Source organism: Salmo trutta, chromosome 23, assembly GCF_901001165.1.
Source record: "Salmo trutta chromosome 23, fSalTru1.1, whole genome shotgun sequence".
NCBI lineage: Eukaryota > Metazoa > Chordata > Actinopteri > Salmoniformes > Salmonidae > Salmo > Salmo trutta.
In genome coordinates this window covers 36250592-36265145 of record NC_042979.1, presented here as the reverse complement: position 1 = coordinate 36265145, position 14554 = coordinate 36250592, and the positions used below count along the sequence as shown (strand labels likewise).

Below are 14554 nucleotides of genomic sequence, written 5' to 3'. Positions count from 1 at the left end.
GCACAGGGATGAGGGTAGGCAGATGCACAGGGATGAGGGTAGGCAGATGCACGGGGATGTGGGTAGGCTGATGCACCGTGATAATGGGAGGCAGATGCACGAGGATGAGGGTAGGCAGATGCACCGTGATAATGGGAGGCAGATGCACGAGGATGAGGGTAGGCAGATGCACCGTGATAATGGGAGGCAGATGCAGGGGGATGTGGGTAGGCAGATGCACGGGGATGAGGGTAGGCAGATGCAGGGGGATGAGGCTAGGCAGAGGCACAGGGATGAGGGTAGGCAGATGCACGGGGATGAGGGTAGGCAGATGCACGGGGATGTGGGTAGGCAGATGCACAGGGATAATGGGAGGCAGATGCAGGGGGATGAGGCTAGGCAGATGCACAGGGATGTGGGTAGGCAGATGCACAGGGATGAGGGTAGGCAGATGCACGGGGATGAGGGTAGGCAGATGCACCGTGATAATGGGAGGCAGATGCAGGGGGATGAGGGTAGGCAGATGCACCGTGACAATGGGAGGCAGATGCAGGGGGATGAGGGTAGGCAGATGCAGGGGGATGTGGGTAGGCAGATGCACGGGGATGAGGGTAGGCAGATGCACGGGGATGTGGGTAGGCAGATGCAGGGGGATGTGGGTAGGCAGATGCAGGGGGATGAGGGTAGGCAGATGCAGGGGGATGAGGGTAGGCAGATGCACGGGGATGAGGGTAGGCAGATGCACGGGGATGAGGGTAGGCAGATGCACCGTGATAATGGGAGGCAGATGCAGGGGGATGAGGGTAGGCAGATGCACGGGGGATGTGGGTAGGCAGATGCACGGGGATGAGGGTAGGCAGATGCACAGGGATAATGGGAGGCAGATGCACGGGGATAATGGGAGGCAGATGCACGGGGATGAGGGTAGGCAGATGCACGGGGATAGGGGTAGGCAGATGCACAGGGATGAGGGTAGGCAGATGCACAGGGATGAGGGTAGGCAGATGCACGGGGATGTGGGTAGGCTGATGCACCGTGATAATGGGAGGCAGATGCACGAGGATGAGGGTAGGCAGATGCACCGTGATAATGGGAGGCAGATGCACGAGGATGAGGGTAGGCAGATGCACCGTGATAATGGGAGGCAGATGCAGGGGGATGTGGGTAGGCAGATGCACGGGGATGAGGGTAGGCAGATGCAGGGGGATGAGGCTAGGCAGAGGCACAGGGATGAGGGTAGGCAGATGCACGGGGATGAGGGTAGGCAGATGCACGGGGATGTGGGTAGGCAGATGCACAGGGATAATGGGAGGCAGATGCAGGGGGATGAGGCTAGGCAGATGCACAGGGATGTGGGTAGGCAGATGCACAGGGATGAGGGTAGGCAGATGCACGGGGATGAGGGTAGGCAGATGCACCGTGATAATGGGAGGCAGATGCAGGGGGATGAGGGTAGGCAGATGCACCGTGACAATGGGAGGCAGATGCAGGGGGATGAGGGTAGGCAGATGCAGGGGGATGTGGGTAGGCAGATGCACGGGGATGAGGGTAGGCAGATGCACGGGGATGTGGGTAGGCAGATGCAGGGGGATGTGGGTAGGCAGATGCAGGGGGATGAGGGTAGGCAGATGCAGGGGGATGAGGGTAGGCAGATGCACGGGGATGAGGGTAGGCAGATGCACGGGGATGAGGGTAGGCAGATGCACCGTGATAATGGGAGGCAGATGCAGGGGGATGAGGGTAGGCAGATGCACGGGGGATGTGGGTAGGCAGATGCACGGGGATGTGGGTAGGCAGATGCATGGGGATGAGGGTAGGCAGATGCACGGGGATGAGGGTAGGCAGATGCACAGGGATGTGGATAGGCAGATGCACGGGGATGAGGGTAGGCAGATGCACCGTGATAATGGGAGGCAGATGCAGGGGGATGAGAGTAGGCAGATGCACGGGGGATGTGGGTAGGCAGATGCACAGGGATGAGGGTAGGCAGATGCACAGGGATGAGGGTAGGCAGATGCACAGGGATGAGGGTAGGCAGATGCACAGGGATGTGGGTAGGCAGATGCACGGGGATAGGGGAAGGCAGATGCAGCGTGATAATGGGAGGCAGATGCAGGGGGATGAGGGTAGGCAGATGCACGGGGTTGAGGGTAGAAAGATGCACGGGGATGAGCACAGGGATGTGGGTAGGCAGATGCACGAGTATGAGCACAGGGATGAGGGTAGGCAGATGCACGGGGAAGAGGGTAGGCAGATGCACAGGGATAATGGGAGGCAGATGCACGGGGATAATGGGAGGCAGATGCACAGGGATGAGGGTAGGCAGATGCACAGTCATGAGGGTAGGCAGATGCACGGGGATGCGGGTAGAAAGATGCACGGGGATGAGCACAGGGATGTGGGTAGGCAGATGCACGAGTATGAGCACAGGGATGAGGGTAGGCAGATGCACGGGGAAGAGGGTAGGCAGATGCACAGGGATAATGGGAGGCAGATGCACGGGGATAATGGGAGGCAGATGCACAGGGATGAGGGTAGGCAGATGCACGGGGATGAGGGTAGACAGATGCACAGGGATGAGGGTAGGCAGATGCACGGGGATGGGGTAGGCAGATGCACGGGGATAAGGGTAGGCAGATGCACGGGGATGTGGGTAGGCAGATGCACCGTGATAATGGGAGGCAGATGCACGAGGATGAGGGTAGGCAGATGCACCGTGATAATGGGAGGCAGATGCACGAGGATGAGGGTAGGCAGATGCACCGTGATAATGGGAGGCAGATGCAGGGGGATGTGGGTAGGCAGATGCACGGGGATGAGGGTAGGCAGATGCAGGGGGATGAGGCTAGGCAGATGCACAGGGATGAGGGTAGGCAGATGCACGGGGATGAGGGTAGGCAGATGCACGGGGATGTGGGTAGGCAGATGCACAGGGATAATGGGAGGCAGATGCAGGGGGATGAGGCTAGGCAGATGCACAGGGATGTGGGTAGGCAGATGCACAGGGATGAGGGTAGGCAGATGCACGGGGATGAGGGTAGGCAGATGCAGGGGGATGAGGGTAGGCAGATGCAGGGGGATGAGGGTAGGCAGATGCACCGTGATAATGGGAGGCAGATGCAGGGGGATGTGGGTAGGCAGATGCACCGTGATAATGGGAGGCAGATGCAGGGGGATGAGGCTAGGCAGATGCAGGGGGATGAGGCTAGGCAGATGCAGGGGGATGAGGCTAGGCAGATGCAGGGGGATGAGGGTAGGCAGATGCACAGGGATAATGGGAGGCAGATGCAGGGGGATGAGGGTAGGCAGATGCACGGGGATGAGGGTAGGCAGATGCACAGGGATGAGGGTAGGCAGATGCACAGGGATGAGGGTAGGCAGATGCACAGGGATAATGGGAGGCAGATGCAGGGGGATGAGGGTAGGCATAATTGAATTCCAAAATATCAAGCCCCTCATTCATCCCCATCATCACAGCTGACTTTTCTGTCAGGTTATATTGATGTACATTGAAGTGGATCTAGAAGAATGTAAAACTATTGGAATATACAATATTACATATTTTACCTGGTTTTACCTGTTTGTGATCACCATTGTACAGTTCAACTTTATTGTAAATTGGGAGGGTGATATTATTAAATAAATCCCACCTGATGTTATAAAAGATGCAGTTTAGGGATGCAATAGATGTGATGCATTGTTTCCATATAGCCTTAGCCAAAGGCCTAGCCATCACAAGCCAGACCAAAGACCAGAAAATACAATGACATGCATTAGAGTAGAATGAGTAGATCCAAACTTGGGAAATGTTTTTGCCACTTGAAGCATCATCAAGGATTACAAGGACAAGACAAGTATCAATGACACAGATAATACAAAAGCAAATATCAAGACACAATTGAGGGCACCTGCAGAAAGATTTAACATACTTTAATTAGCAATATTAAAGCCCAATAAATTCACTACAATCCAGAGAGTTCATTACAAAAACATACAGGTAAACAATATCTAAAGTGAGATCATTCATATACGTTTTGATGCTGAAATTTTTTGATGCCAAGTCTCTTTTCAAGTGATAGAACTGGATTATATTTCACCATCCTAACTAATATAAGTGACGTGTTCTGGCGTCAGGCCAGTAAACGGTCTAGCACTGTCTGGCGTCAGGGAAATTACCACTCAACTGGCCAACGCTAAATCATTTGTGGGGCTTTGAGAAAGACATCCGGATTCATACATAACAAATGACCAGCTTTTCTAACTTTGATGAATGTCAGATCTTATAATGCATATTTCATATGTGACTCCAAGCTAACAAGGGTCAATTTAGTAATCATTTTAGTTTCCCACTGTAATATGTTTCTTGGAAGACCTCGGTAGATATATAAGCTAGGTAGATAAATGAGGTAGGTAGATATATAAGGTAGGTAGATATAATTTTGGGGGGGTGAAGGGGGCTTAGGTAGGCACTGCAAGGGTTAAGAGGAATCTGAAAGACTTAAGAAAGACAGAGGAGACGCTGCAAGGACAAAGTATCTATCGACTCCATGCTGTACTGTCAGTGTTCCCACCCAGACAGAGGTTCAGAATTCCGTTCCGAATCACACGTCTCTCTCGCTCTCTCTCTCTTCCCAAAATCACCTCAAAAAAATCACAGAAACCCCCATAACATTGTTATGACAACATACTGAAGCTTCAGTTTCTTCTTTTGTAATGCATTTGACAGCTTTCAAATGTTTGGAGTGCAACGCAGCTGTCACTAGCGGGGCTGCAGCATATATTGTAGACCCTGCCTTGTGAAAGTACAAGAGAAGCAGTCAGTCTATTTCAGCAAAACGGACAGCGACTTTACAACAGATAGCAAGCGCCAATTTCTTTTTTCTTTTTTTTCACCTTTATTTAACCAGGTAGGCTAGTTGAGAACAAGTTCTCATTTACAACTGCGACCTGGCCAAGATAAAGCACAGCAGTTCGACACATACAACAACACAGAGTTACACATGGAATAAACAAACATACAGTCAATAATACAGTAGAAAAAAAAGTATAAGAGTGTAAATGAGGTAAGATAAGGAAGGTAAGGCAATAAAGGTAAGGAAGGTAAGGCAATAAGATAAGAAAGGTAAGGCAATAAAATAGGCCATAGTGGCGAGGAAATTACGATATAGCAATTAAACACTGGAGTGATAGATGTGCAGAAGATGAATGTGCAAGTAGAGATACTGGGGTGCAAAGGAGCAAAATGAATAAATAAATACGGGGATGAGGGGATGAGGTGGGGATGAGGTGGATGGGCTGTTTACAGATGGGCTATGTACATGTGCAATGATCTGTGAGCTGCTCTGACAGCTGGTGCTTGAAGTTAGTGAGGGAGATAAGAGTCTCCAGCTTCAGCAATTTTTGCAGTTCGTTCCAGTCATTGGCAGCAGAGAACTGGAAGGAAAGGCGGCCAAAGGAGGAATTGGCTTTGGGGATGACCAGTGAAATATACCTGCTGGAGTGCGTGCTGCGGGTGGGTGCTGCTATGGTGACCAGTGAGCTGAGATAAGGCGGGGTTTTGCCTAGCAAAGACTTGTAGATGACCTGGAGCCAGTGGGTTTGGCGACGAGTATGAAGCGAGGGCCAGCCAATGAGAGCGTACAGGTCGCAGTGGTGGGTAGTATATGGGGCTTTGGTGACAAAACGGATGGCACTGTGATAGACTGCATCCAATTTGTTGAGTAGAGTTGAAGGCTATTTTGTAAATGTCTCAGTTGGAGGCTATTTTGTAAATGACATCGCCGAAGTTGAGGATCGAGTAGGATAGTCAGTTTTACGAGGGTATGTTTGGCAGCATGAGTGAAGGATGCTTTGTTGCGAAATAGGAAGCCGATTCTAGATTTAATTTTGGATTGGAGATGCTTAATGTGGGTCTGGAAGAAGAGTTGAGGCTATTTTGTAAATGACATAGCCGAAGTCGAGGATCAAGTAGGATAGTCAGTTTTACGAGGGTATGTTTGGCAGCATGAGTGAAGGATGCTTTGTTGCGAAATAGGAAGCCAATTCTAGATTTAATTTTGGATTGGAGATGCTTAATGTGGGTCTGGAAGGAGAGTTTACAGTCTAACCAGACACCTAGGTATTTGTAGTTGTCCACATATTCTAGGTCAGAACCGTACAGAGTAGTGATGCTGGACGGGTGGGCAGGTGCGGGCAGCGATCGGTTGAAGAGCATGCATTTAGTTTTACTTGCATTTAAGAGCAGTTGGAGGCCACGGCAGGAGAGTTGTATGGCATTGAAGCTCGTCTGGAGGTTAGTTAGCACAGTGTCCAAAGAAGGGCCAGAAGTATACAGAATGGTGTCGTCTGCGTAGAGGTGGATCAGAGAATCACCAGCAGCAAGAGCAACATCATTGATGTATACAGAGAAGAGAGTTGGCCCGAGAATTGAACCCTGTGGCACCCCCATAGAAACTGCCAGAGGTCTGGACAACAGGCCCTCCGATTTGACACACTGAACTCTATCAGAGAAGTAGTGTAGGTGAAAATGCATGACTATGGTTGATTTTCCAGTATCTAGACTGTTCTCCCAGAAGTATTGAGACAGAAAACATAAGGTTAATTAATAGATATGTGTAAGCGGAATGAAGGCTGAGCCCATGTGAGTGTACAAAGCTGGATCTACATCGAATTGACCATTAGACATGTAAAAAACAGAACGTAAGCAGAATCCGTGTGGATGAGGCAAGGTAGACCAACAAGACCTGACTGTTCTGGCCATATCTGATCTTGTGAAGGCTACTGGACATGCACATGGGTTAATCATACATCGACAACATCGGCCTGAACTTAGTGAAGACCTTTAGACAGGAACATTAGCTAATCCGTGATAGGCACCAGTAGGAGTGTGCATGTCACGCCACCAATATAATCTATGCCCCAATGTCTGAGCCAATAAGAGAATTGGAACTAAGTAAGACAACAAGATTCGTTAAGTGGAGTGACGATGTTATGTAAGGGTAAGACTGTATAAAAGCCAAGTACTAAGAATGAAGATTCAGTACTTCCATGGAATTGCTTGGCTTTGCTACTCTCTGTAATAAAGTCTATTTGAATTCACAAGCTCCGGTATCTGAGAAGTATTTGATTCAATATTTTCCACAACAGTAGTTGGTGAACCAGGCGAGGCAGTCATTTGAGAAACCAAGGCTGTTGAGTCTGCCGATAAGAATGTGGTGATTGACAGAGTCGAAAGCCTTGGCGTGGTCGATGAATATGGCTGCACAGTATTGTCTCTTATCGATGGCAGTTATGATATTTTAGGTCCTTGAGCGTGGCTGAGGTGCACCCATGACCATTTCGGAAGCCAGATTGCATAGCGGAGAAGGTACGGTGGGATTTGAAATGGTCGGTGATCTGTTTGTTAACTTGGCTTTCGAAAACCTTAGAAAGGCAGGGTAGGATAGATATAGGTCTGTAGCAGTTTGGGCCTAGAGTGTCTCCCCCTTTGAAGAGGGGGATGACCGTGGCAGCTTTCCAATCTTTGGGGATCTCAGACGATAAGAAAGAGAGGTTGAACAGGCTAGTAATAGGGGTTGCAACAATTTCGGCAGATCATTTTAGAAAGAGAGGGTCCAGATTGTCTAGCCCGGCTGATTTGTAGTGGTCCAGATTTTGCAGCTCTTTCAGAACATCAGCTATCTGGATTTGGGTGAAGGAGAAATGGGGAGGCTTGGGCGAGTTGCTGTAGAGGGGGCAGGGCAGTTGACCAGGGTAAGGGTAGCCAGGTGGAAAGCATGGCCAGATGTAGAAAAATGCTTATTGCAATTGTCATGGATTTATCGGTGGTGACAGTATTTCCTAGCCTCAGTGCAGTGGGCAGCTGGGAGGAAGTGCCAAGCAGTATCAAATTCCCGTCTGAAGTTGTCCTCAAACCTGCTTCATATTTATGATTAATGATTGAGTCAAATCATTTGATAACGTATCAATATATAATCCATTTCAATTAAGTTTATGAAGCTATTTAAATATAGTCTGAAATAGCTTACAATTTTGTTATGCAAACAATGTAACTAGGCCTAGACTTCATGGGCGCTTCAATGTGTTGTGATTATCTTGCCATTATTCTCATTGGCCTAAAAAAACTCAACCGTAGTATTTGTTAAATTAAAGTAATAGATTCTGGTATCATGTATTAAATTACAAAACGTGTATAGGCAGCGCTGCATTTTGCAATTGATCCAACGTGCTATGTATGGCTGATTGTAATAGCGGTACGCGCCTTCTCTTTTGCACAGACAGCTTTAATAGCCAACAAAAATGGCTCTGTAAACCCGAACGGTGGTTTATGTCCTGTATCTAAACCGCCCTCTATCCACCACTTCCTTCAACGTGAGCAAACAACTCTGGCTTATCTGCTGCTAAACATTTCTGATACAACTCTCTGAACGCTCGGACGCAGTGGATGACACAGTAGGCTATACCTCCACTTCTCCGCTGTTCCTTTAAGCAGCGCTTGCTGATCAGCTGGTGGGACGGTTCAGTTTGGTGCCGCTTGGCCGGTGAGAGAGAGCGTCGAGAGCGGGTAAGAAGTTGCGCAACCCTCCCTGGCTCAGGCTAGCAGATAAAAGCCCGGATAGTGATTGAAAGAGATGGTAAAAAGGATTTAGCACAGGCATTAACAGAGAGAGAGAGAGAGAGAGAGAGAGAGAGAGAGAGAGAGAGAGAGAGAGATAGAGAGAAGAGGAGAGAGAGAAGAGAGAGAGAGAGAGAAAGAGAGAGAGAGAGAGAGAGAGAGAGAGAGAGATAGAGAGAAGAGGAGAGAGAGAAGAGAGAGAGAGAGAGAAGAGGAGAGAGAGCGCGCAAGGGGGAGATTTTCCAGAAAGCTTTTTTTCTTTCTGCGTGGAACATCTTTCTGTGCTTTAACATCCCAGGTAAAGCTGAGCTTGTAAAGTGGGAAAGTTCGAGCACCAGACCTTCATCAAAGTCAATATTTGCATACTTTTGATACTCCTTCAAGCTGGAATTCACGCTTTCGCTTTTTTTCTCCAACTCCCATTTCCAGATCTAGGACACGGTCATCCGTGGTGTAATAAAAAAGTAACCGGCACGAGAAAAAACGAACAAGGAGACCGCATCAGATAACCAGAGTGGAGTACAGTAGCCTACACCACGACGGGAGCCCGGTAGTGAATGGAGCCGTGCGGGGCTAATGGCAGAGGGGCGTCCGTATAATAATGGGACACAGAGTGGCTCTCCCAGATGAACCTTCGAAGTAAGTAGGCTAAGTGTTTTATCTAATAAATCTGACCCGCTTCAGAATGTTTGACTGTTAAAATAAATTCTGAGGAGATTACGAGACCTATTCGGAGTGAGACTAAAACGCAACGCTCACTTCGAGACTATTTGACTAAATTGTCACTCACTACTCTAAATATTGTTAGGCCTACTCTATAATAAATTCCAAAGTTGTCACTTTATATAAATGTTTAGAAATAATGTTATGTATGACCAAATTAAATGCAGCCTGAACGGTTGCTACTTTCGATTCGGGCTGCTGAAGCGAGCAGAAGCAGCAGTCTGTCAGACACACCCTATAAGGTATTTCGAGCCAGAGAACCGCTTTGGCACTTCACAACTATAAACTGAACAAAGCTTCACCTAATTTTCGTGGAATACATATTTTTGGGATTCTGGCCACATCGTAGCCAGACAGTGAAGAGGGTCAGTGTCATTCCCATTAAACGCATTTTGTGACCTCTGGTCTTCTAGCATTTGGATGCCAATTCAAACTCTCACGCATAGGCGGCACCGGCATGTGTTTTTACGCAGCGGCGCAACCAGGACAGCAGAGGTGTGCGTAATAATTTACTAAGCGCCATGTCAGCAATAAACGTGTTTAAATTAATACATGGTGATGCAGTTGACGCTAGGACGCTTCATGGAACGAATGAAATAAGTGGTGGGGTGACATTCACTTTGCTAGTTTACGCCCGCCCCCCTTTCCCATGTATATAACGCATACGAACTTATTTTTCAAAGAAAGGGGACGAGCTTTCCACTCTATAATGAACAATCCGATACAGCTCACCCCAAAGCACACTCACACACGCAACTTTTGAAACTTGGCATCAATCCCTGTATGACTTAAAAGCTCGTGTGTAACTCTCGAAATATTCTCTCTGAAATATGTTACATGCACGATGACGTACAGCATTACATACAAACATCTGTTTGCTACTTTGCTACAAATCTCATCCTTATCAGTCAGTCTACATGGTTTTGATCTATTTCTTGGAAATTCAGATAGTAAATATAAGAAATGAAATGTCCCATCTCGCAAAATAAGAAAAATGGGATGATCAAGATAAACTAGACCTACTCACTGATAGGTATACTGTAGTGTGTGTGTCTCTGTCTCTGTCTCTCTCTCTACCTCCCTCTCTCTTTCAATAATATCTGTAGTATATAATATTCTCTCTCTTTCGCTCTATCATTTCTATAATATGTAATATTTTCATAATTCCCCTCATTTTCCCAGGACTATCACTGAGGCAAGGCGCCGGACCGGTGCGTCAAGACCTGATGGATGTATCTAAGTACGTCGTCACCTTTCCCTCATCGCCCCTCGTAGCGGACAGCTCTTGTCTCTCCCAGCGGAAAAGGACCTCTGAAGTATGGATTTGTTCTGCTGATATCCCAACGACCCCTACCGCCACCACCACCGCAGCACTGGCACAACTATGGTTGAAGTAGATGTGAAGTTTCATGGTGACTTTCGCCTCCCCCTGGTCCATTTTTTGTCCGTCTTTTCCAAACCAGGCGTCAAAACAATAAAGTGTAATTTCCTAAAGAAGCCTACAGTTATTTATCTTAAGGCATTTGTATTTGTTTTCCATCATCACTGAACCGTCCCCTATCGCTCAGTTGAGCGCGCAGACTCATCATGGTGATGCCAAAGTTACTTTCTGTCTCCGTATGATCCCTAGTCGCGTTCCATGCTTTTCGCCCAAGCTCTGACTACCGTGGCCCCCCTTGCCCTTCACCGCCAGACCCCACTCATCGTCGGACCCCGCTCGTGGCTTTCCCAGGACCTGCCATGCTCTGTCAGGCCGTGTTGCTCCTCCTGCACTGCTTTGCCTCCTTGACGCTGGGCCAGTACGACCTGTGCAAGTCCCTGGTGAGCACGGACGATGGCGCGGTGTGGGAGCAGTATGCATGCCAGCCCAAGGCCCAGTCCATGAAGGACTACATGCGGGTCAAGGTGGACCCGCCAGGCATCACCTGTGGGAACCCACCTGAGAGATTCTGCACTCTGGTAAGTTGAATAAGTGGCGTGGTTGGTTTATTGGATTGCACAGAAATTGATGTCTGAAGTTGCTGCTGTGAGCAGGGGCAATGATTTGTTTAGTTTGGAGGCCTAGGGGGGACCAAGCACAAGTTATGGGTGGACATGGGAAATCAGCAACGTGTATCAGAAATAGCTTTGACAATTGTCTTAAACTAACACTGGTCAATCAGCCCCAACAGGGAAAAAAGAGACAGCAGCAGATGATGCTGTGTCCTGAGACAGACTGATGATTGGAGGGGGAAAATGGCAGAAGCGGATGTTCCGTTTGAATCAGATGGCGTGTCAAGAGGAGATGAGAGAGAAGGATTGCATTCCAGTGGAGAATACAAAAGGAAACAAGAGAAGTGAAGTGGTAGTGGAATCTAGTAAATCCAAGCCTAGTTCTGATTCTTTTTTGGTCAAAGTAAGGGCTTTTGGATCGATGTTACCTGGGAGATCCGATTGAAGTCTCTATAAAAATGGTGGATGCATTGCATGAGGTGGCGCTGATGAGATTATTGTTGTTATTGTGAATCTATGGAACAGAAGGAGCTTGCTCTGCGCCTCAACAAGAAATCGGATTGGAATGTGTCGTGTGTGGATCTTCGAAGCAGGGTGCCTATCAAGGGTGTTATCTCTGGGGTGGCACTAGAAGTGAATGCAAAGCATATGTGAAGAATTGGATCGAGTGGTTGGTGCACACTGACTGACCTGGATGATGGGTGGAGTGAGGAAGCCCACTCCATCCATTCTATTGTTTTTTCATGAAGAGTCTCTCCCTTCTCACATGCATTTAGGTTTTATGAGATACCCTGTGAGAGCCTTCATGCCCAAACCCATGTAGTGTGATAAATGCAAAATATTTGGTAACATGTCAAGTGTATGTAGACAGGAGGGGTATCGTATACCAGCTGAGCCAAATGCCGCAATTGTGGTGGTGAACATGCACCCACATTTCTGAAGTGTCCTGTTAGGGTGAAGGAGGTGGTAAGAATCAGGGCTGTCCAGCATGTCTCCTATCTGGAGGCGGTGAGAAGAGTGGAAGAAAGGAGTGTGGTTGAGGAAGTAATGGTAGTAGGAGTAGAGGCACCAGAGAATATTCCTTGTCAGAGGGATCCTGACATGTTGCATGTTAAGAAGGTGGACTTTGTAGCATTTGTTTGCGTTGGTTATCAACTGCACAGCGCAAACAGAAAGGACATCTGAGGAAACAGGCATCATTCTGAGTGCAGCTCAGCGTTTTTTGGGACTCAGGGATTTTACAGCAGAGGCATTACAAGGAATCCTGTCGATGAATGCTCTGTCCTCACAGGCACCTGTTTAGGGATGTGATTTGAACTGTGACTGAAGGAGTAGGATGGTTTTTATTATTTTTATGTATGTTGCCGGGTCCCACCCTCCATTCCCGCAAATTGATTTTTGTTGTGTTGTTTCAATACCCCGTATAGCAAGTAGGTGGCGGAAATACAGTCTGCCTTAAATAAGAAGATGGGTTACGGATAAAAATACTTTGAGTTTAAGATAACCTTTGTTATTAAAGTTATACTTTAAGTTCCTGATTTATAAGCATTTGTGTTTGGTAAATTATGTAATAGAGCCTAAGTTTGAAGCATTTACTCTGCCTCACTGAGCCTCTGTACCCTGAGACCCTCTTAGCTCTGGTCCATGGCAGTGGCCTCGCCCCAGGCTCTGCCACAATTGCATTGAATAACTGTTTCAACTCTTAATTTGTATCTGCCCTAATTTATTCAAATTAATCCATTTGAAAATGAAAATATTCAAGTTAGATACATCATGTTAAGTGCTAACGCCCCCTCCGAGGAATTGTTTTTCCCCTCCAAGGAATTTATAGAAAGCTGATTTAGGTCCTACTGCATTTCTAAACAAAGTTCTAAAATGCTATTTAGAGAGCAGCAAAACAATGCTATTTAGAGAGCGGTAAAACAACGCTATTTAGAGAGCGGCAAAACAACGCTATTTAGAGGGCAGCAAAACAACGCTATTTAGAGAGCGGTAAAACAACGCTATTTAGAGAGCGGCAAAACAACGCTATTTAGAGGGCAGCAAAACAACGCTATTTAGAGAGCGGCAAAACAACGCTATTTAGAGAGCGGCAAAACAACGCTATTTAGAGAGCGGCAAAACAACGCTATTTAGAGAGCGGCAAAACAACGCTATTTAGAGAGCGGCAAAACAACGCTATTTAGAGAGCGGCAAAACAACGCTATTTAGAGAGCGGCAAAACAACGCTATTTAGAGAGCGGCCAAACAACGCTATTTAGAGAGCGACAAAAAAATGCTATTTAGAGGGCAGCAAAACGATGCTATGTAGAGAGTAGCAAAACAACGCTATTTAGAGAGCGACAAAAACAAGCCAAAATGACTGCATCCATGATCACCTTGGTACTGTAGCTTCATTCACTTCAGTCGATAAGGGACATGCATACAATTCTAGGACAAACACATGCCATACAGCAACTAGCTGCTACACACTATCTTAGCACCGGGATTAAAAACCCTAGTTTAGTTTCCTGTCAAATCAAACAGTAGTTACCTGGCCATCTTACACCTCTGCGCTGCTTTCATCAACCAAGGGTGGCCAATCATATTTCAGGGGTGGGTAGTACCCCCCACACACCCCCACCCACTAGAATCCAGTGAACATCTGAGAAAGGCGTAACTTATCACATTGTGTGTCATTTGCAATCAACACTAGCCTATCTCAGCATGACTTTGGGAAAGCCTAGTTTGTTGGAGGTGTTAAATAACACAGTAGAAGGTGATAGCTGAATTTTCACTCAAAGGAAAGAGCTGGAGGAAAGAAATACCATTTTATTTGGCTTAGGCAGGTCGGAACCTCCTGATGCGGCGTGAATTCAAGCGGGCTCGGGTGGGCTTTGGCCAAGTTTGGCGGGCTCCAAAAGTCATGACACCAGTGAAATTACTTGGCAATGGGCTGGAGCTCACTGAGAGTGGTCCCGGGGTGTTGTTTGCATTGTGTTGGCAGACTGTCATCCGGCTTGATTGGGTTTTCGAAGGACTTCAAATTTCGCCTGGTAAAGGGCATAAAGTATTGAAAGGGGAGAGGGGGGAGTACCTCTCATTTCAAGAACACTCACTGGGTGAGGGTGGAGAACTGCAGGAGAATAGTGGGCATTACTATGCAAGTCTCAATGTGTATTTCCCACCTAGGTCGTTGAGTGGAATGAAACTCTAAAAGTAGGACGATTTGAACGTTTGAGACTTAGGCCATCTTTGGCTGAGCTA

The 14554-nt window shown here is 47.5% G+C and overlaps 1 protein-coding gene across 4 annotated transcripts in view; it reads left to right on the top strand.

Annotated features, from left to right (window-relative positions):
• Positions 1–8403: 8403 nt before the first annotated feature.
• ntng2b (netrin g2b) overlaps positions 8404–14554 on the top strand; it is a 105894-nt gene continuing 99743 nt past the window's right edge. The window contains exons 1-3 of one of the 4 annotated variants that reach the window (XM_029710072.1): positions 8404–8542; positions 9023–9232; positions 10499–11275. In XM_029710072.1, coding sequence (XP_029565932.1) covers positions 11057–11275 — 219 coding nt within the window. In that variant the 5' untranslated portion in view covers positions 8404–8542; positions 9023–9232; positions 10499–11056. Of the gene's footprint in view, positions 8543–8772; positions 9233–10498; positions 11276–14554 lie in introns of those variants that run through there. The other 3 variants (XM_029710070.1, XM_029710073.1, XM_029710071.1) reach the window with 3 other exon arrangements.